This window comes from Theobroma cacao, chromosome 5 (genome assembly GCF_053813885.1).
Source record: "Theobroma cacao isolate CCN51 chromosome 5, ASM5381388v1, whole genome shotgun sequence".
Classification (NCBI taxonomy): Eukaryota; Viridiplantae; Streptophyta; class Magnoliopsida; order Malvales; family Malvaceae; genus Theobroma; species Theobroma cacao.
In genome coordinates, this window is record NC_142643.1 from 14,774,562 (window position 1) to 14,797,324 (window position 22,763).

The 22,763-nt window shown below is 32.2% G+C and overlaps 1 protein-coding gene and 1 long non-coding RNA gene across 4 annotated transcripts; one reads left to right on the forward strand and one right to left on the reverse strand.

Moving 5' to 3' along the window:
- Positions 1-5,071: 5,071 nt before the first annotated feature.
- Positions 5,072-6,036, reverse strand: LOC18598519 (uncharacterized). The gene is made up of 2 exons (XR_001927851.2): positions 5,574-6,036; positions 5,072-5,326 (listed from the first exon to the last, which is right to left on the reverse strand). It is a non-coding gene; the product is annotated as an uncharacterized LOC18598519 (long non-coding RNA).
- A 723-nt stretch (positions 6,037-6,759) lies between these two features.
- Positions 6,760-14,649, forward strand: LOC18598520 (transcription factor HBP-1b(c38)-like). Of its 3 annotated transcripts, XM_088806166.1 has the most exons (11): positions 6,760-6,920; positions 8,638-8,709; positions 8,779-9,010; positions 9,282-9,356; positions 9,467-9,526; positions 10,136-10,213; positions 10,345-10,396; positions 11,107-11,199; positions 11,308-11,378; positions 13,374-13,622; positions 14,171-14,649. In XM_088806166.1, exons 3-11 carry the CDS (start codon positions 8,813-8,815, stop codon positions 14,315-14,317), a joined length of 1,023 nt encoding a protein of 340 aa, XP_088662292.1. In that variant the 5' UTR covers positions 6,760-6,920; positions 8,638-8,709; positions 8,779-8,812; the 3' UTR covers positions 14,318-14,649. The 3 variants fall into 3 exon arrangements, with proteins under 3 accessions (XP_088662292.1, XP_017977404.1, XP_017977405.1); XM_018121915.2 differs by having other exon boundaries at positions 11,107-11,378; XM_018121916.2 differs by lacking the exon at positions 9,282-9,356 and having other exon boundaries at positions 11,107-11,378.
- Positions 14,650-22,763: the final 8,114 nt, after the last annotated feature.

Here is a 22,763-nt window from a genome sequence, read left to right on the forward strand (position 1 = left end):
TGAAAATGTGATATTAATTTTTAAAATTACCGTTATGTATCAAAATACAAGTTAATACATTTTCATACTTTTTAATGTAAAGTTTTAAGTTTCCAAACTTTATGCCTTGGACCATTAAGTAATAACATCACAACAAAATCATTACAACCTAAACAACATTTAAATAATAATTATTTAGCCATTAATTAATAACATCACAACAAAGATATAATTTAAATACTATAATAAAGTTGTAATATAAATTAATATTTATCCATACTTAAGTTTGTATATTTGATATATAAATAATAATCCAAAATTTTTAGTCCCAACGGCCGAATCTAATAAACCCAGCAACAAACATCTAAACCAAATCCACCAACCTTACAATCAATTAGACACTTCAATTTGCCAAATGTAAACAATAATACTTAATTGGATAAAACTTTAATTGTAGGTATAGAGAAAATTTTAAATTTTGGTTTATTAAGAACTACCTCGAAAAGTATTGATAAATTTCTTCATTACCCCAACACTCAAAATGAATCACTACACTTTCAAGGATGTTAATTCTTAGTTTTTAGCTTTCAAATCTCCATAATTAATGAATTAATACATAAAATAAAAATACTTAAATATCAATAGGAATACATAATAATAAATTCAAATTAGGAATATAAGTCAACATTAATTTTCCATATTAAAAGTCTTAAATATGACTTAAATTTTCCAAAAAAGGAATAGTTTCCTCTCTTTCGTTTAATATTTCTTTTTTTTCTTTTTCCGAAAGGTATGGTTTTTATTATTGCCATGCGCAGTACACGAGGAAAGAAAGATAACTCCACTAGGGCTGAATTGTGCCGGCTTATTAGTCCCCACTCCATTTGAATTTGAATTTGATTTAAAATCCAAATTCCGGCTGTACATGAGAATGTAGAATCACGTGCCTCATTCCTCAATTCCCGCACGCTTCTTTTGTCCCACGCCAAGGCTTCAATTTATACTTCAGCTTTTCATTCCAAAAAATAAATAAGTGACACAAGAATTTTTACTGGTCTTGGGATCTCTGCTGGTCATAGAAAAATTTCTAGCAATGCATAATTAAAATTTTCAATGAATTTTAACTTCATATTATTGTAATTACAAGTTTTTTAATATAATAAATGATTACTTACCAAAATTAATTTTAATAAAGGAAATACGAGTATATTTTCTGTTATTGCGAATGAAAATTTGTGATATTGATTGATGCCAAATCAAGATTATGCCATAATTTCATAAATTTGAGTTGATTAGAGCATTGCAAACCGCTTTATATTTACATGACGTAGTAAAAATATGGGCAAATCACCTCTACTTCTTAAGTTTTAACATTTTTGGTCTATTAGTATTGGAAATGAAGTTTCCATTCCAAAATTATATATATCGATAGACACATAACTCCTTCCATTAGTTCATTGTTAAATAGCATTTAGTACCTTACATTGTAATATAATTATAAGTAATATGATTGCAAGTACAATAACATTGTAATGTTTGGTATATAAGTAAAATAATTATTAAAATGCAAAAAATATAACATTGTAGTATTTAGTTTATAAGTATTTTATTGAGAATGTAATGTCAATATTCAGAATTACCCCTTTATATTAAAATGCAAGTTTAATATACTTATATTGTTTTATTGTTAATTTTTATTATATAATATCATCTCTTAAATATATTTTTAATGTCATATATTTTATTTTATTTCTTAATATAATTTTCTATATTATACATTTTATTTTAATTTTTTTAAAATATAATACTTAATATTTTATTTTAAGTTGAAAGGTAAAAATATATTTAATAACATTACAAAGTGTAATACAATCTGATTATATTGGTTATGGAGGTCAATCATATTACATTCATTAATTGTCATGTGATTATAATACAATCTTATATTATGGTGATTTATTATATAATAAATACTATAATATAATATTTAATATTTTAATAGCCGCCTCCATTGAGATGTGGATTCAAACCTTTTGTTACTAAATTCGTCTTATATTTCAGTACTTTCGTCACTGATTTCCTTAATTTCTGTTTCCAATTTGTAGGCCACTAAAGACTAATTTCCAATGTCTGTTTCTAATCGCTTTTGACTTTAATAAGCCCCTCCTAAAACTTCACCTTTCAATCGTTCTTCTTTCATTTTTTTTAAACCAATTTCTCTTTACTTCAATCAAACAAAGACAGACAAAGACTTCCATAGAACTCCATAAGAATCTCTTTAGAAAAGAAAACCCTAGAATTCTTATAGTTTTGGAAAAAAGCAAAGGAAGACAAAAAATGGAAGAAGGTAAAAATAACCACAACGAATTACACAATGTGAATATTTGAATGATTTTCTAAAATCTATTAATGACATTTGAAATTTTGAGATGGAGTATTCATATTTAATGCTATCAGATAAAAGTGAATTATAATTAAAACTTAAGGATACAAATACTTTATTTTAAAAATAAATTAAAAGACGTATTAATTCATAAGTATGTCAATTATTCATAAATATGTAAACAAAATGATTTTTGTCATATTATTTGGAAAAAATAGTTGAAACTAAAGTGTCGAGATTAATAAATTTTTAAAATGTTCTGAAAAGTTTCTCAATGAAAGAAGAATATTTTTAAAATATGTTAGAATTTGGAAGAAAAGCCAAATTAATGATAGATAAATAAATAGAGTATCTTATATATTGATAGTGAAATTTTTAAACTTTGTAAATGAGTTTATATAACGAAAATATGTTCATTTAATAATTATTATGTTATTTATTAGTTACTAGTATGGAGTTTATCATAAATATTTTCTAATAATAAATACTAGTAAATGGTTAAATAAATAAAATAAGAAGTTGAAATTAATGTCGTCCGCAGCAATTGTGCAGACAGTCTTGACTTGACTTTTGTGAGGAAGTGACATAAAAGTCTTTGGGCAATTGTCAAATGGCGCCGGCGGCTGGGAGTGTTCTAAAATTGTTTTGTTTACTAATACTATTGTTGTTTTTCCTTGAAGAAATTTACACACGTTTTTAATGTCCACAACGCCAGTATAAACACCCTTTTGCCTAGCCAAAGAACGATTCGTACACAAACCTGTAGTTATAAGTGAATTTTATAAGGCAATTATTAATTAGGTGGGATGATACTTAGGTAGAAATGTTAATAGATAAGATATTTGTTATTTTTTAAATAAATTAATTTAAATTTGATTAATTATCAAGATATTTAAATTTTATAAATATTTGATTAAATTTTTTAGGTAAATAACTTATGCATATAAGTTGAACATATATACAAAAATAAGATTTAGTTAGAGCTTTTTAAATAAAGTTCATTAGCACTTTCATTAAAAAAGATTGAATAAAAACTAATATCAAAATTGATATATTTGTTAAAAGTTAAGTATATAAAAATTTGAATTATTTGAATATATTACAGTACTTTATTTAAATAAATTTTTTAATCAAAAGTGTAAATCAACTGATGCTAATGAAAAATATGTTATTTGTGATGGACATTTTTATGATAATTATTTGCCCACCGGATGTAATAATAATTTTTTTACAAATAATATATTTAATTATAAATTAATTGAAAGTATAAGGTTTTAATTGAATGTGATAAAAAATTGATTTATTTAAAATTTTTTGAATAACTTAAGAGTTTTTTAAGTAATAATCATTAAATTTATCCAATAATTATATATCCCTTTAAAAAAATTAAAAATAAAAGTAATGGAACAAGAAACATTATTTTCTCATTTTTTAGTAATAAATTGTTAAAAAGTATATGAATTTAACTGAATGTAATATAATAATAAAAATTTATTTAAATTTTCATAAATAATTTTAAAAAAATTTTAAATACCATGTTTAAATTTTACCATTAAATTTTATACAACAATTATATCTTCAGTTAAAGAATAAAAAATAAAAGTAATGGAAGGAGAAACATTACTTTCTCATGTTTCTTTTTAGTAACAAATTGCCAGAAATAGAATTGACCATTCCAGGAGAAATAGAAAGGTTAAAATTTGAAAGATCCAAAAGCAGCAACAAAGAATAGAAATGGGAAAAAGTGGGCGGCTTTGAAAAATGGGAAGAAAGTTAGCGGTGGATGAAGACAGCAAAAGAGGAGGTTGGAATGATCTCAACGTCACTCATACATGTATTCTTTGAAAAAGAATACATCAATTATTAAAGAAATGTGAACCAATGACTTTGATTAATTAATTATTTCGAATTGATTTTAGAAAAAAATAATGAAGTATTTTTTGGAATAGAGTTTTGTTAACTAATTTCTTTTATCTAGCTGTATTCTTTACTTTATTAATCGAATTTAGTTTTTATTTGGATCCCTAACTTTTGAGAATAATTGCATTTTAATCTTTTTATCAAATTCTCTGTTAGAATTGACATAATATCCAAATTATAAAATCTGTGGTAAGCCATATTAATATTATTGTCATTTCATGTAAATATTTTCTCAAATGTTAACAAAAAAAAAAAAAAAAACTATTTTAAAAAGTTAAAAATTCAAATGAAATAAGTTAAAAATTAAGAATAAAGTGAAACTAGAATAAAAGGTCAGGAATTATAGATAATATTTATCCGATAATTTTATTTGATTGAGAAAAGATATTTGCTTAATATAATAATCTTAAAATATACTTTTATATTATAAAAAAAATTATACACATCTCCTTAAATTTCGATCATAATTCACTTTTAATACCAATAGTCTCCTGTCTCAAAATTATATAATATATACCGTTGGACACTAAATCCTGTAATCTTTTAGACAATTTTGTCGCGCAGTTAGTTTTTTTGCTACAATCATCATCATCATCTCAGGTTTCTTCCCAAGATCTGAGAAGGAAACAATAGAGCAAGCAAGAAGGAAACAAAGAACCAATGAGAACAAAAACCCAGTAAAACCCCACCTTAGGCGACGACGCGACCATCGTAGGCATGGGACCAAAAAAGTAGCTATGGGTTTGGGACCCAAACATCGCAGCTTGCGGATTTGACAAAAGGCAAATGTAGTAGTATAATTCTTTTATTTATTTCTGGATTACAAGAAGGAGGAATATAACATGCATGGACAGCACAGATGACAAAGCAAATTAGGAAATTAACCCATAAAACCAATGTGCCAGGAGAGTTTGAGAAGAGTGGATCTGAGGTCTCATTTTGTGGTGGTGACAATCAGGCAGTTTTCTCTTCAACCCAAGAAATGCTCGTGATCCAGTCAAAGAGTCCTGGTAAGCACGCGACTGCGAATTTGAATCATCACAGCTGCAGAAAACATTTGAATTTTTATTGGATCTAGAAATTCTGCACATATGCTCAACAAAGTCATCAATTAAAATGGGAAAAAAAAAAACAAACAAACAAAGCCTAAAAGAGAATTAATGAAAGTGAACTCAAAAAAAAAGAAGAATTGAAGCAAAAAACACCGCTTGCTTGTAATTATTATTGGTATGCATTGCTAAAGACAGAAACATAGACAAACAAACAAAATCTCAGCTACAACGATACATACAAAGAATCACTAAGCAAATTGTTGCTCAAAAGGAGAAAAACAATGGTGTTCTCCAGTGCTGCGAAAAACAAGGATCCCTGAGCCTGAGGTGCTCTTGGCCTTTTTACCAGAGAGTCTGAATTTTTGCTCCAATGACAGTGGGGATCCCCAGCCTCTTAGAAAGAGATTTATGACCGTTTTCTCTCAAATTTAACTGATAGCATGCTAGAGAAATTTAAGTTAAACCCAATCTTCGTACAATAAATGAAAAAATTGGAAAAAAAAACTTCGATTTGATGAGGAACCCAGTCAAGTTATTGTTTTATTTGTTTATGGATTTTGGAGATGAGCTTGAATCAAAAACCCTAGCTTAGGTTGGGTAGGGATTGGGGAATTGGAACTTGTTCGGCATTTTGAGAGAAGCCAAGATGGATTGAAAACCCACAAGTACAGCAGCGTTGGGTGATGGCACTCAAATTACAGAAAAGTGTTACGGGCATTTTAGTCCTTTAATAAAATTTATTAATAGTATTTAAGATTTTAGATGAATTATCAAAAAATACTGGTTAAGAGAAGATACTCAAAATGAAACGATTTTTCTCTATTTTTTTCTGTCCTTGATTGAATTTATTTTTATTATATTAATTGTGTGCTGTACACTACATGTATAGACCAACTCATACATGTACAATTTAAAAGTCAAAAATAGAATAATTCTTTATTAATATTTTATTTTATTTTATCTTCCTCGTTCACATAAGCCCTCCTTTTCTTTGGCCCTTCTCCGTTTCTTTTCTTTCCTTGCTTAGTTCCTCAAAATTTACACTTCTTTTTTTCCTGCTGAGCTAGCTGCTTCTTCTTAGTTCGAGCTGTATGCAATCGTTCGTGCTTTGATTTTCAACTTTAAAGAAAAAGCCAGGTTAGCTCAGTTCAGTGATTTGGTTTTTATTCCCTTTTTATGGTTGAAACTCAATTATTTTGCTATTTAGTTTCTATTTAAATTTGAGTTTTGGCTTTTTTATTTCTTGTATCTCTCTGGGTTGTTTTCAATCTGTTGTTGCAAAATTGTACGGAATAGTAGGTGAAGCTAGTGGAATGCTTCTTGTTTTTAGTTTGAGAATTTTGATTATAATATAGCTTAGGAATTTCTTTTGGGTGACTTTCTCTGAGTTATTGGGTGTATTTGGTTGACTCAGTGGAAGAAATTGAAGTGGTAGAAGTGGGGATTATTGTAAAAGGATAAAAAAGAGGAGGTGGCGGGTGATGATTGATGGGCAGTAGAACGGTGAATATTGGTATAGAAAATGACAAGAAAGCTGTAACAGCGATGCCGAGCTACGTTCCTTCAGTACCCACTTCCAATCCCAGGTATTTTTACACTTATTCTAAATTGGCTTTGTTCTGAGTTTTAAATTTGTTTTGATTTTTTATTGTTTATGAGTTTTCTGTTAACTGTTTTGTACTAATTCATTGATGTCTTTCATCTTCCATATGAGCTTTATACTGGTGAACTCTTCATGTCTTCGGTTGTTTAGAAAATCCTCTCTTTTCTTTGTATTGATTTGTTGTAAGGTAGAATTGGTTGATTGTTTGAGGTGAAAGTTTTTGATGGGAGGAGGAAAATTCAAGGCTTTTATGTTTGTTATAATTATTGGCCATTAATGTTCCTAAGGGGTCGAGTCAGGGAGTTGATATATTGTTTTGTTGTCTTCTTGTTGTTGATTTGTCATTTGTGTCTAAGGGGAGACAATGGTATTATATTGACTGAAAGGTTTGCGTTATGTGATAAAGAGCCATTGTTTTTTCCATCTGTAGGTAGTTTGGTTGTATGGTTATATTTGATAATTGCCTATCTGTGGATGCCTCTTCAAGTTAGCACTTGTAAGCACCCATATTAAGCTGAAAGCATGTAGAATCCTTTTTTATCATTATGCCGGTTGACTTCTGTTCTACACTGGTTTTTGGTTTATTAACTTCTGTTTCCTGATAGTATTCCACTTATGGCAAGTTTCAAAAATCAGTACTATTTCGGAGTGTGAGAATTTCTCTTTTTTTTGAGTTAGAGTTTGACCAAAACATGCTAACTGGTCTTGATAAGAGGTTGATCAAAATATGATCCCAAAACTGGGATGCTGAACATTTTGTATTGATATGATTGTGAAAATGTGTGGTTGGCCTCATTATGATAAATAGAGGCTGTTTAAGAATGTAGATGTTTTTTTTTTTTTGTGCTATGTTACACATCATGGAATATTCCTATTTAGCTTTTTCTTCTTGGCTTGGGAATATGGACTTGATCTTTTACTTATTGGATTATATTGCTTCACTTTAGAACATGTGGTTTTGATGACTTTTTTCAGTGGCAGAGGCAAACACCATTCATTCTTCTTGAATACCAGACTTAGGAACCCTTGTGCAATCTCTTGGATTTTGCATAGATGGCAGAAATATGTAGTGATGGTCTTCAAATTTGTACTAACGGACATATGCAAGAATTTCATTTTTCATTTCATGGAAACTGAATTACATTATGCATTCTTACTACTTTCCCGCTAAACTTATGACTAGAATATGTTGTGTATCTTGTTTTATTTCTTTATTTTGTAGCATGAATGCACTGTCTCTTGCAACTTACCATCTATTATGAGTAATATGGGTTGCTTAATGATTAGCTCCCAGTTCTTCACTCCTTATTGGATGAGGTTGTAGGCTGTAATTAGTACCAGACCAAGTTCTCAGCAACTTTTTGCACACAATATCTGAAAAAAATCATTTTCTTTTCTTTTATCTTCTGTTTTATTATTTCAACTCAAGGATGTAGCTTTCTATAAATGTGATTGCCAAAAGGCATAAAATTGAGGGTAAGGTGAGGGAAAGCAATTCATAAACCAAACGTTTTCAAGATTTCTCCTGTGGCAGTGTGGCTTTGCTATTCCTTTCATCAAAGTTGCCATCATATTGCAATGTTTACTTTTCTTGTTATGAAATTGAAGTTAATTGCGGATTTAGTGTTTTCTTTCTTCTTCCTTTCCTAAGGGACCATATTTTGATGTTTATTATTGATTGGCAATGTTCTTGTCTTTAGATCCTCTATTTAATCAAATAAAGTCAAGTACCCCAAGCAGTAGCAGATGCTGAATTTGGTGCTATAAATAAGGTGGGCATTTATCTCCTATAAAACGTTGTGTTTGTGCTTCAAACTTTTAACATAAATTTAGTTACTTAGAGTTCTCTGTGCGTGTGTGTGTTTGGGTGGGGGGATGAAGACGCTTGCATCTGCAGACAACAATCTCTCTGCTGCCATTGTGGGCTCACAAACATTAACGCTTAAAAAGGATACCCCACCAAATCTTGTATCTTTATCAGCTGGTCGGGAGAATTGGGAGAATTCCAATATGGCAGATGCCAGTCCTAGGACTGATACTTCAACAGATGACACTGATGAGAAGAATCAAAGGGTGATGCCTCTTAACTTTGATTTCATGTATAAAATTCTATGTTTAAGATGCATTAGTGATACACCTTTGCTTCTTTTGGTTTTAATTTTCATTTAAACTTATGGATTTCAGAAGTTACTTCTTACGTCATTGAGAAATAAAGAAGAAAAGAAAAATTGCATGTGTAGCACACTCATGAAAACACACACACACACACACACACACACACAGAGTGCTGGAGAATTTGCCTGCTGGCTAATAGTCATTGTGAATGCACCAACCTCTTGTGCAGTTTGAAAGAGGTCAAACAAATGCTATTGTGGCCTCTGATTCTAGTGACAGATCAAAAGATAAAACAGATCAGAAGGTCAGAGTTTTTTTAATTGGAAGAACCAGAATATTTGATTGTTAAAGCAGTTTATCCATATACTATCATGTTGAACTTATTATTTCTCCTTCTCAATGTCTACTTTGCAGACATTGCGTAGGCTTGCTCAAAATCGTGAGGCTGCAAGAAAAAGCCGGTTAAGGAAAAAGGTATCTCATTCATTACTTGGTTTAATCTTATCAATTTTACCATTTTTTTATACTGAAGCTTTTATGATATTCTAGCGGCAATTATCTAGCAATGTCCAGTTTCTTTGTGTCTTATTATAAGTTACGTTTAGTGGTAATTTATAAAATCCATTGTAAAGTTGTGTAACAAGTACACGCTTATGTCACACCTCTAACTTCTATTGGTTGCCCCTCTCAAACATTATAGAAATTGAAAAAAAATTTTGGTGTCCAGATGAATGGAAGTAATTTCCTCAGGGAATTTTTTTTGTTGGAAATATGAGGAAACTATGTTGCTCTGACTCTTCATTTTCCTTAAGGTATCCTTGTCTGACTCATATTTGAGGGACATGGATATGGAGGTCTGACCCTCCAAATAAAAGGAAACACTTAAAGAAAAAAAATAAAATTAAATGTGTCCATGTCAGAGACATACCCAATCTGAGTCACAAGCCCTAGTCCGAGTAACATAGGAGGAAAGTGCAAAATTACAATCAGTTTATGTTTTTTTTTCCAATAATTAAAGCTCAGTTTGCAGAATTTATTAGCGTATTCCTTAATTGATAACCATTTTCTGCTTTCAAAATCTAGGCATATGTGCAGCAGCTTGAGAGTAGCCGACTGAAATTGACTCAACTTGAGCAGGAGCTGCAGAGAGCTCGTCAGCAGGTTTCCTTTGTTTTAACCCCATCAATATTGTGATGTATCTTTTACATTTTTTGATGTTCAGGCTGATAATACAGTCCATTATGCCTTACATAACTTTTTTCTTTTTTTTTTTCCCACTTCTTTTACTGCAGGGCATATTTATTTCAAGCTCAGGAGATCAATCCCATTCAATGAGTGGAAATGGTATCTAAGCTTTATTAGCCTTTCCTATTGGTGAATTTCATAGTTGGAATTTGAGAATCAGTTTTGCTGATTTGTTGCTAGGGGCTTGGAATTCAAGTTTATTGTGTTGTTAGTTTGTTGGAAATGTTACATTACAGTAGCTATGCATGTGTGGATATGCGTGATTACTGAAAAATGAAAAACAAGGTACAGAAGATACTGTTTCTGCTTGTGTCAGGCGTTGAGTACCATGTTAGGGTATTAAATTAAAGGGACAGAGTTCATTACTTTAAAAGAGTTTCAAATGCTGTTCTAGCTTGGGTGTCTGTTGTAGAAATAGTTTATCTGTTTCTTGCTTTGGTCTTCATGGTATTTAAGGTCTAATATTATTGGATAGATGTTTTTTATTGCTGAGTTTTTATCTACAATAAAATTTGGTGCCATCGTTTGGCTTGGCCTGGATGTGAAGTGATTGTTGTTTTCTTCTTTTTATAATTTGGCTTCCATATGTGTGAACTTTATTGACCTTACTGTTTCTGTTGTTGCTATGTGATAGTGAATTATGTTTTTATGGTTTTTCCGTTCTCTTCCCTTTTTTTCTTTGAGACAAAGAACTAAAATTAAAAGGAAGCGCTTTTAATCTTTTCATTTTTTAGTGTCTGATTTTGATCTTACTATCTACCAATGCATCTACCATGCTAAGATATTGTTTTTATGGACTGCTGGTACAGGTGCCCTGGCATTTGATGTTGAGTATGCACGGTGGCTGGAGGAGCACAATAGGCAGATAAATGAGTTAAGGGCTGCAGTCAATTCACATGCTGGTGACACCGAACTTCGCACTATTGTTGACAATGTCACAGCACATTTTGATGACATTTTCAGGTTGAAAGGCATTGCAGCAAAAGCTGATGTTTTCCATGTCTTATCAGGAATGTGGAAAACACCAGCGGAGCGGTGTTTTCTGTGGATTGGTGGCTTCCGTTCATCTGAGCTTCTTAAGGTGAGCTCCAGTCTTCTTCTACAGAGGAACTGCTGTCATGGTGCATGCAAGGTTTCAATATTTGGGTGCCTCAGAAAGTGGTCCCCCAGAATTTACACATCGTAACTTTTTTGGAGTTAGATTTATTACTAATTTGCTGGGTTTTGAATTTGAACATTTACTGAAGAAAATATTTGGGGCTTTGCTGCTTGCTTTTACTTTTTGTTATATGCATTTTGCTTCCTAAAAACTTGTTATTAGGCAATGGGTGATCCTTTTTTCATGTATGTTTTGGTCAAATGTGAATTCTTGTTGCTTGGCAGGTGGGAGCCACCGAAAGCATGCATTGAAGTAGGGTCACCCTAAAACAAAAGGAAATTGTAAAAGTTGAATCTTTTATATTTGATTAAAAATAAAAAATGTTTAAGATGAAAAATCAATTCACACATAGTTCTCCCATAAAAGTAAAGTAATGCGTTTTACTGTTCATAAAAGTTAAATATCTAAATTTTAATATTTCAAAAATGTTATTTTTGTATCCAAAACATTTTTACCTTTTGCTTCTGGAAGTAGAAGACAATTAGCAAAGGTAACAAGCAACTGGAACTTTAATTTTGATTTTAATCTAGTATTTTCATAAGAAATGTGGTCCCAACTCAGAAAAAAGGACAGTTAGGTTAAGCTCTTCTTTTTGCATTGTCACATTCAGTGGGTAGTTTAGCTTCAAAATATGTGGTCACCTGAGAAAATTTGGAGGACTGGAGACAAATTTGTTGTGCCACTGAGCTGGATGTATGTGATGGCAACCAGGTTTCTTGGGATGCTGGGGTGTTTGCTTTAGATTTTCTAATCGAAGCATTACGATATGATGCTCATAATGCAATAACAGTGCGCTGTTTCTGTTGAATGCTGTTCAATAGAGCTTGTGCTGCCTTTTGCCCAGTTTGATTATTTGATGTGTTTGAAACTTAGTTTTATGTTTCAACAATATATCGTCATTTAAGATGAAACAATAAAAAAAAATTCTGAAGTTTGTTTTCTGCCTGACTGTATTATGGGTTGATTGTATATTTTGCAGCATAACCATCATCTTTGGGTAGTATTCTTATTAGTAGACGCAGATTGATTGACCTTGCCCTTGATGCAGTTTGGTTCTTCAATTGGACTGTTTATGCTATTGACATGGAAAAACCAGCATTGAACTGGTTTTTGATACATCAATGACCAATTAGAGGTTTTTTTTTACCAGAATGGGTGGGATATGGACTTGTCAAAATGACTTTTAAATCAAACTAAGTTAACTTTTTCATATTAACTTTTTCCCTTTTTTTTTAAAGAAAAGATGAAAGGTAAAAGTAAAAACAATTTTTGTAAGCTTAGCTTTTTGTAATTTTTCTAATGATATGAATTCCTATTTCTTATCTCTTAAGTTGTTATTTGTAAAATTGTTCAAAATATTTTATTATCTTTTACATAAGCTGTAATTTTTTTTAATAATAATATTTAAAATATTTTATTAACTTACCAACAATTGACTCAAATGATTTGATTGTTGAACCATTGACCCGGTGATGTGAAGCCTTGAATCAATTGTCTAGTCTGATTCTGATAACTATGGTTTCCTTTACTCAATTCTAGCTGTTTTATACGAAAATATGTGATGAACTAAACTGGCTTTACCCATTTTGTTGATCTTTAAGCTATGTTACATCCGTTGTTTACTTTATCCCAACATATCCACATTTTACACTTTAAGTTTACCTGGGATGGTGCTTAGATCCTCCAAATTAATATAAAACATTGCCAAAAACATGTCATACCTGTGTAAGAAACATACACCTGTATTTGATGATCCTGAGTCCATGTAACAAAGTCTCAGAGTTCTTGATTTTTAATGATTAATGTAAAATTGTGTTGTTTTCCCCTCTTTTACTCTAAGATAAATTCTGATGCATAGATTTTTTCTTCCCATGTTAGTTTATTGATCATTTTTAATCTTAATTGATTTTTATGCAGCTTCTTGCGAATCAATTGGAGCCTCTAACTGAGCAACAGTTTATGGGTATCCACAACTTGCAGCAATCATCCCAACAGGCTGAAGATGCTTTGTCACAAGGGATGGAAGCATTGCAACAATCTTTGGCTGAGACGTTGACCAATGGCTCGCCTGGTCCCTCGGGATCATCGGGGAATGTGGCAAACTATATGGGTCAAATGGCCATGGCCATGGGAAAGCTAGGGACCCTTGAGGGGTTTGTTCGTCAGGTACTTTCCTTTTGGGTGCAATATGACATTGTTTCCAATTTGTTTTTCTATATGTTATGTGATCTGATTGTTGGAGGGAGGGAGAGAGAGAAGAAGAAGAAGAAGAAGGGTGATCTCCGACCTGACCAATTTGAACCTTTTCTTTGTCCTCTTTTCAAACAGTGGGGTAACAGTTTTCTTGTGTGGATATCCCGTCTTAACATAATTAAGGTGTTTGTTTATAAAATGTTAAAATTTGATGTGAATGGTTTCAATTGTACTCAGAATAAAAAGCAAGTTAATTTGAATAATACTTGCATATAATCTTCTGTGGTTCTAGATAGAAGATGTCTGTTCTCATGATTGAAGAAGAAAATTGTGATACTTCCTCATTTTACAGCATGTAAAAATTGACCATTGCAATATTTGTGAGCACGATAATGTCATTTCCCTTTTTAAGTGTGTAAATGCAATTTTCTTTTGTATAACTGTGTATTAGGTTTCAAATCAAGTACTTTTTCTAGGTTGGTCACCAGGCTGATAATCTTTTTTTTTTGGGTACATACTAGGCTGATAATCTGCGACAGCAAACACTGCAACAAATGCACCGTATCTTGACCACTAGGCAATCAGCTCGTGCCCTTCTTGCAATAAATGACTATTTTTCTAGGCTTCGAGCTCTCAGTTCTCTCTGGTTGGCTCGACCACGGGAGTGAGAAGTAGATATATTCCATTGTTTGAAGTTACTCTCAAGATTGACTGTCCTTTGATCAAATCTTAATCGTGTTCTCCTGGAGCAATGCTATGGTTTCATGTGGGTAAATTGCTCTTCTTCGACTTTTGACATCTTCAAGGATGCAACTGTGGTGCAACTTGGTCACTTTGTTGTATCTATAGGTACTTGTTTTATAGTTGTGTTGGGAGGTGGGCTTATCTTTTTGAATGAACTTTCTTCTCCCTTTCTGATCGAAAAGCTTGTTTTACGAAACCTTTTTCATGTTCCAAACATGCATACAATAGTTACACAACGATTTCTTTGTTCTCGTCATTATGGACTGGCCATCAGAGTCTTCCATGTTTAATTACACGTTCCAAAATCTTTAGACGATGGTGCCTCAAGAATGTCGAAATGAGTGTTTTTGTTTTTCTCACTCACTGAAAAATTGACGTTCTTTCTTATTTAGAAAATTTTAATCTGTTTGTGTATTATATAGAGCTAATATCTTAATTTTATTGGAATCGAGAGATACAATATCTCTATATATCCATAATGGATTATTACATAAATAATTTTTATTTAAATTTAAATAAATTAAATTTATATTTATATTCTATCTTAATTATCTGATAAATGTTTTGTCTAATTATTTAATTACGAAGTATCAGAATAATATCTAACATTAATTAATTAAATATTAGTTAATCATTCACAAATAATTAATACAATTGCATGCCATGTGGATGCATCACATCTAAATACAACACTTCCTACTTGCACACATTAATATCAATGTATACAACTTTCAATTTAACTTGTTATCCATTTACTATTATACAGAGAAAATGGAATATGTGACTAATGAGAAAAAGGTATCGTGAGTAGTGAGATATTAAGTTATCATTTTACTAAAATAACACTACTCAAGTTCTTGTCATATCTTAAATCATTTTAATCACAAAAGACTTTGCATCTTTGATCCCTTTTACACATAAGAGTTATTCAGAATCACTTTATGCATCTAAACTCATAATTGTATCTAACAACTAATGTTTTATAACCGCTCGGTCAATGAGTTATAAACCATGTATGTGATGAGATGTTTAATGACTCTTTCTTGGATACTCATGCCAATCTATTAAGATCTGATTGCTTTCTTAGTTATGCTCCGTTAAATCAAATCATTCTTGACCTTTGGAGATAACGCTAAAGTAGCACTACCAAATCTCAACTTCATATCATAGATCCAAGTCTTAAAAGGTATTGGATTGGACTATGTAAGTCCTTAGGGCTCACACAATGATGAAGCATGGATTTATTTAGTCACTCTTTTCTATTGGTTGACTAATAGCACATATAGTATGAAATATATGGTATGATGGATCTTTCACTTAAGGTTTGTCATGTCGAAACCACCATATAGATCTTGATCCAATCCCTACAAAAAGGATTGACTTGAATTCCCTAAGATTCAAATTCGATTGTGATTGGCTTCATGGAGTGTGGGTAATCTTCATGCTTGACTCTGTTGGTCCCAATAGAGTGTTAAAAAGGGAGGGGGTGAATAGCACTTAAAAATATTTTGAAGGCAGCTCTTGAGTTTAAAAAACTTTTGAATGATTTGGAACGGAAAGTTTGAAAACTTGTTGAGGTTAAAGAGCATCAAGTAAAGAGAAAGTTAAGAGAAGTGGACAAAACATAATATTTATAGTGGTTTTGTCCCCTTTACTTACATCCACTACCTAGATATTTCCAATCAAGGATTTTCTACCCAACTTCATTAAACTAGTGGAATTAATAGCTTCCACCAAGCTTTTAGAAGGTGAGTTTCTAACCTAAGCTCTAAATGCTTACAAGAATCCCTAAGCTTTCCTAAGCTTAGTCTACCCCTTAGAGTGCCTCGTACACTTTAAGTTAACAAGAGATAGAGAAAAGATGAAATACAATTGATCACCTAGTTGATATAAGATGTATAAGTTTAAGGTCAAACACTTTTACGAAGGATAGGAGTGAAATAGACTTGAAAAGAGAACTTTTTGACTCTTCTAGGCTTAATCTTGCTCTTGGATGGATCTCTCATGCATTTATGACTGTTTGAACCCCTTTTTATACTTGGAGAGTGAAATTGGCCATTGGAGACAGTTTAGGAAGAATTTGGCCGTTATTTTGTCTTGTAGCGATTTTTGAATTCAAATTAGTTGGCCTTTTTTAATTGATTAAAATGGATTTTTATCAATAAAAATCTTTTCGTCTATCTTTTTGTGCTTAAGTTTAATCGATTAAAGTTGGCCTTAATTGATTAAAACCATTCGTCTATCTCCATCACTTTAGGTTCATCGATCAAACTTGTCTTTAACCGATTAATAGCTCTCTGTTTCCTCTTTAATCAATTAATCTGATTTTTAACTGATTAAAATCATCTTGGTCAACTTAAATTGAATATTCAGTTTTGGCGCTAAAGTACTTTCTGTTTGAATTTCAATCGATTAAACCTTATGGTTAATCGATTAATTCTATTGCTACATCTGTTCCAGTATCGTTTTAATCAATTAAACATTGTGTTAATCGATTAAAATCTCTTTGTTTGTCTTAGTGTGCATTCCAGTGTTGTTTTAATCAATTAAAATCCTATATTAATCGATTAAAACCTTTTTATCTATCTCAAGGTCTCTTCTAGTGTTACTTTAATTAATTAAACCATAAGTTAATCGATTAAAATCTTTTTGTGAAGCTTTAAGTCTTTCTTTTTGACTTGTTTGATTGATCAAACTAAAGTGTTAATCGATTAATTTTCATAAAGTTTCTTCTATCTTGCTTGGGTCACTTTCTTTGGACTTGGAACTTATCATGGGGAAATTAGGATGTGAGATAAACAATAATATATCAATTTTACCCTGACACACTCAAGTAACATAGTTAGACTTTAAGGAATGAGGAATGTTTTGTTATCATAAAAAATATATGGAGTAAAAAATCTCCTCCTTTTTTATGATAACAAAACACTTTTATATTTAGGAGTGTAATGTCTTCATTATGTTAAGTATGAACAATTTGAAATTTTTATACAAATTGGGAATTGCTCCGCCTTAGTAAGTGCATCTGAAATTAAAAAAATTGCAAGAGTTTCTCCTTATCTTTTAAGTTGTCCTCCCGCTTTTAAGAAATATTTACAATTATGGATAGGTAGAATCTTCAATTGAGTAACACCACAAACATAAGCAGTACCACAAAGTTATAAACTACATTAGATATTCATAAGCTTTCAATCAGTCCACACAACTACCAACATAACCACAATAGCTACAAACAGTAACCACATAGACATAAGCAAAAAAACGCATAGTCATAAGCAAAACAAGGCATAACATAGTCAAAATTTTTCTTTTGTCTCCCCCTTTTGTCATCATTAAAAAAAAGGAGCTAAGTCTTGGGTAAGGCTGGTGGGGTGAAAACTAAATGTTTGGGAGTAGCTGGTAGATATATTAGGTCGAGTTTTGGATCATTATAAAGATGTAAGTCATAAAGGGTTGCTCTGTCAAGGTCAGCATGGATTTGTGCCATAGTGATCTCATGTTCATCATTTGAATTTGGAAACTCATCCTCAGTTTCAGCTTGTTGTGGTTCAGACTCCCCCTTAGCTTTAGCTTGTTTTTGTTTAGGCTCCCTCTGTCAAGCCCGACTCTACAATATGTTTATTATGCCATTCTTACATAAGAATGCATGTTTGCTTACTTGGGTGCCTCGAAAATCGTTAAAGGACGGTAATGTACCAAATGGTACAATTAAGTTGAATTAAGCCTCAAACTAGACCAAATAGAGATTTTAAGATGAAATTAAGAATTTTAAAACCCCAAAATGACTTAAAATGGTGATTCGAAATTCGAGGACCGATTTGGAGTCAAATTAAAATTTTCATGACCTAGGGGCAAAATGGTCATTTTGCCACCCAAGGTTAAAATTGGAATGTTGGAAGAAGTTTTTGATCAAGATTGACTATTTAGAACATAATTTGAGTTTGACAAGTGAAAAATTTTAATTCCGACATTTTTTCGAGCATAGAGGTAAAATAGTCATTTTGCCACCTTAGTTGCAAAATTGTAATTTTACACCACCCAACACTTGTTCAGCACATGGATTTTACCCAATATTATCATGAATAATTGAGGAAATTTAAGTGGTGGAGAGAGATTGCTTAATGGCTAAGTATGACACATGGACCAATGGAATGGTGACGTGTCAAAATCTCATCCATTTATTATTTTCCTTATAAATTAGCACAAAATCTGCGTATTTCTCTTCATATGGTAGGCCAAAGCAAGAACAAAGGAAGAAAAAGGAAGAACAAGAACCCTAGGGTGAAAATTCAAGAGAAAATTGGTGGATTTCAAGTAATCAAGCAATCAAAGGTAAAATTTCTTGATTTTGACTTGTGATCTACCTTTCCCATGCATTATTTTGCATTTTCCATGGTTGAATCACAAGATATCATGAAAGATAGTGTGTTGATCAAACCCTAGGAGAGAGGTTTTGATGCTTGATTTGTTAGATTTCAATGTGTTTTAGTGTTTTTAATTGATTGGTGATGTGTAGCATGAAAATCAAGTAAGAAAAATTCATGTTCTCCCATCACCCATCATTGGCCGAATTCTCCATGTGGAATATTGAGGATGATTTTGATTTTATTTCAAGTGATTTGGTTAGGAATTAGTGATTTATGGTGTGAGAATCAAGTAGGAAAAATTATAGTGTTGATGCACCCACCATGGCCGAATTTTCCAAGAGAAAATGTGAGGATGATTTTACCATATTTCAAGTTATTTAATTTGTGTTTGATGATTTGGAGTATTGGGAGAAAAATGAAATTATTTGGAGTTGAATTGGACGTATTGGCCAATTAATCGAGTGATAGATCGAATTAGGCCAATATCGTTTAATTTAGGTACACAATTGAATTTGTGTAGAACACCGTGTTTAGATAATAATCCGAACAATTTGCATCCCATTTCATACATTAGTATAAAGCCTGAATTGGTTTTATAACAATTTAGCAAAATGTAGTAAATGGCTTATTGTGCATTATGTCTAGGTGGTGAGCATTTTGGCAAAAGTAAAGAGATAGTACCCGAGGATCAAGAATCGGAGTACTTGGAATTCGACTCTCGAAATAGTGAGTAACCTTACTATTGTCTTAATTATCTAAAGTATGTTTTATCCGATTTTGTGAATTTTATGAAAAATGAATTAAATGAGTAATTTTTCGATTTTATAAACAAAATGTGATTTAATGAAATGATTTCATAAAATGGTTTTAAAATTGAATGATGGTTTGAAATAGAGTAATTGGAGACTGTTTTTGTGTGTTGTAAATTCATGATTCTAATTGATTGGCTTATGGCAATATTGGCATGAATGGTTGATTTGATAAATGTGTTGAAAATGTATAAATTGTTGATTTGCCTTGAAAGGCCGTAAAATAAAATAAAATAATTGCCATGTCATGTTGTTGAATTTTATTGTATGGTGGGTTTAGCTTGCTGCAGTGGTAGGGTTTTTTGTGGACCAGCCTCTTAGAGGGGCACAGAATCCCGTTATATTTTACCTCGGTTGGAGAGGCGAGTAGGGTAACTCCGAGGTATAACTTTAAAGTTCACTTCACGCCAAACCACCACGTGAGGGTGAACTCAGCCAACGCCAAGGAACGGCTATGTTTTCAAAATAAAAATATGTTTATGTGTATACGAAATTTTAACAGCCTTGGCGGACTTGGTTGGGATAGTCCTCGATCAAGGCATCCCTAATAATTGGGTATGAGAATGATTTTGGCATGAGCCAAAGCTTTTAAGAAATTCATAAGCCATGTTGATTACTCGATTTATATGAATTGATTTTATTTGGTTGAAACAAGTTGAAAAGTGATGAATTACAGTATGTTAAACTATTTTATCTGTCTCTATTTACTCAGCTTTAGATATTTTACATGGTATTTGTTTACTCATTGGGATTATATAATTTCACCACCCTCCTTTCCACCAATTTCAGGCTCAGGATAGTCTATAGATAGCTGATTTCATCGAGGACCACCATTGGATTTGCATCTTCCAAATTGTAGGTTCACAGTCTTCTTTACTTTTAGTTATTCGAGGGCCCACTTGTTACTATAAATTAAATTAAATACTTTGGCTTACTGTATTACAGAATGTATGAATTTATTTTGCTTTTACGTTGCTACAAAAAAATTATTTACGTATAACTCTAAAAATATTGTTTTATAAGAAAAAGAATATTTTATTGAATATTTCTTTTATTTTTTTTATTATATCCAAATACTCATAATTTCATTTTAAATGAAGGTTTTAGATGTTTAAACTTATTTTTGATTATGAATTATGTGTTTTGTACTCGCATACTACATTTTTAACGGATTTTGACATTTTTGAGAAAAAATGACCAAAATGCCCCTATGAGAAAAAAATTGTTTTTCTATTATTTTGATTTGAAAATAGTTTATAATCTCTCAAAACATAATTTTAGTGACTAATACTCATAGGGGAAGCGAGAAAAACTGGTGTTAAGCCTTGCGAGGTTTCGATTGACATTTCAGATAATGAATGTCTATCGGGACGTGGCGGCGATTGTCACGGGCTTGATGGGAGTTTCGGATCGTGACAATTATATTGGTATCAGAGCAAAGAAAAAGATAACCCTATTCTTGAGAACTCTCGCATATGATCTGTGGCGAAGTATGACTCTCCACTTAGGAGCTTGGAAGGGGAGGGAAGGGACAGCTCCGGATCCCCCCGGAGTGAAGTGCACCCCTTGCCAAGTGATCTGATAAGTGCCATTGAATGCCACCATACCTTGAGGGGTGGAAGAATTCTATTGGTATCAGAGCTTTTGGTTTTAAAGATAAGAGTTTTTGGTTTTAAAGTTATTTTAAAAATTTATAGTGTCAGTGTGGCCCCAAGTTAAGTTAGGTTAGATTGAATAGAATACATGCATTAGCATATAGAGCCTGAGGTTGCCTAAACTCGCTTTGCTTCCTCTTATAGATTATCATGCCTCATCGACGCGAACACCCACCTTTCACTAGATCGGCTAGGAGGGGAAGAGGTCGTTCCCAACATCATCAGCTAGATCCTATAGAGGGGCAATCGACTGCGTCTACTATTCGGGTAGCACCTACTGTTGAACAGATCAAGACTCCTCCACATCCTTCGACTCCTCTGCTACCTACTAGTATTCTTGCCATGCCTCTTGAGACAGTTCAAGCATTGACATCCTTCTTTACTGCTATTGTTGGCCAGGCTTAGGCTGGTCAAGCTCTTCCTATAGCTCATCCAGCTACTCCCTCAGTACCACCACCCCCACCTCCTATCCCACCACCAATGCTAGATGTTTTTAATTCTAAGAAGCTTAAAGAGGCTAGGCAACATGGTTGTGTTTCTTTTATGGGTGAATCGGACGTAATCGTAGCTGAAGAGGTGGTGCAAATGGCTTTAAGAGCTGAGAAGCTTGCGAATGAAAATAGGAGTCTGCAAGCTGAGTTAGAAAAAAAGAGATATCTGAGTGTATCTTCTAGTCAGCCACCAAAAAGGGGCAAACACTCCTCTATTTCAGTAACATCTTTTCGACCTCCATTTTCACCAACACAGCAGAGGCCTCCGAGATTTAACAGATCTACGATGACTATTTCTGGGAAGAGTTTCGAAGGTTCTCATAGATGCAAAAATTGTGGGAGATATCATTTCGGGCCGTGTAGAGAGCTTGTACGATGTTTTTATTGTGATTAACCCAGTCACATTAGGAGAGATTGCCCACAGTTAGGATAGGCTACGGTAGCTGCTTTATCTCCACCAGCTCGTACGGATATGCAGAGGAGAGATTCCTCTGGATTGCAACCAAGATAGGGATGATTGACATACCATCAAGGGTAGACTAAATATGTTGAAATTAGTGTTCTAATAAAGTACATATGATAGAAAGCTAGTTTTGTAAATTGTAGTTTCCATGATCATGAAACTCTTGAACTAATAATAAGATAAGCATAAAATGTTGATTCAGGTGGATTAATTTCATGACGATTTTAAGTTGAAGTGATTGGACTATATGAGTTGTAAGACAAAGAAGACCAGTAGTTGTAAATACTAAGGAACTGTGGAACACTAGAAAACAACGAATAATTATGTGTGTGGTGTTATACGTATATGGTGAAGTCACAATACAATATGGAAAGAGTATTCTCGAGTGGGATTTATTGACTGATGGTAAGTGATGTGCAATTTGAGATACATGTAGCTATGAATAAATTTGGAGATTTTTACCAAAGCAAACTCGTACTAAATGTTATGGTAAAGATACAGGAATGCTAGTGGTAAAATAAATACGTTTAATTAATGTTCTGATCGCACACTTGTGATAGAAAGTTAGTCTTGTTAATTGTGGTA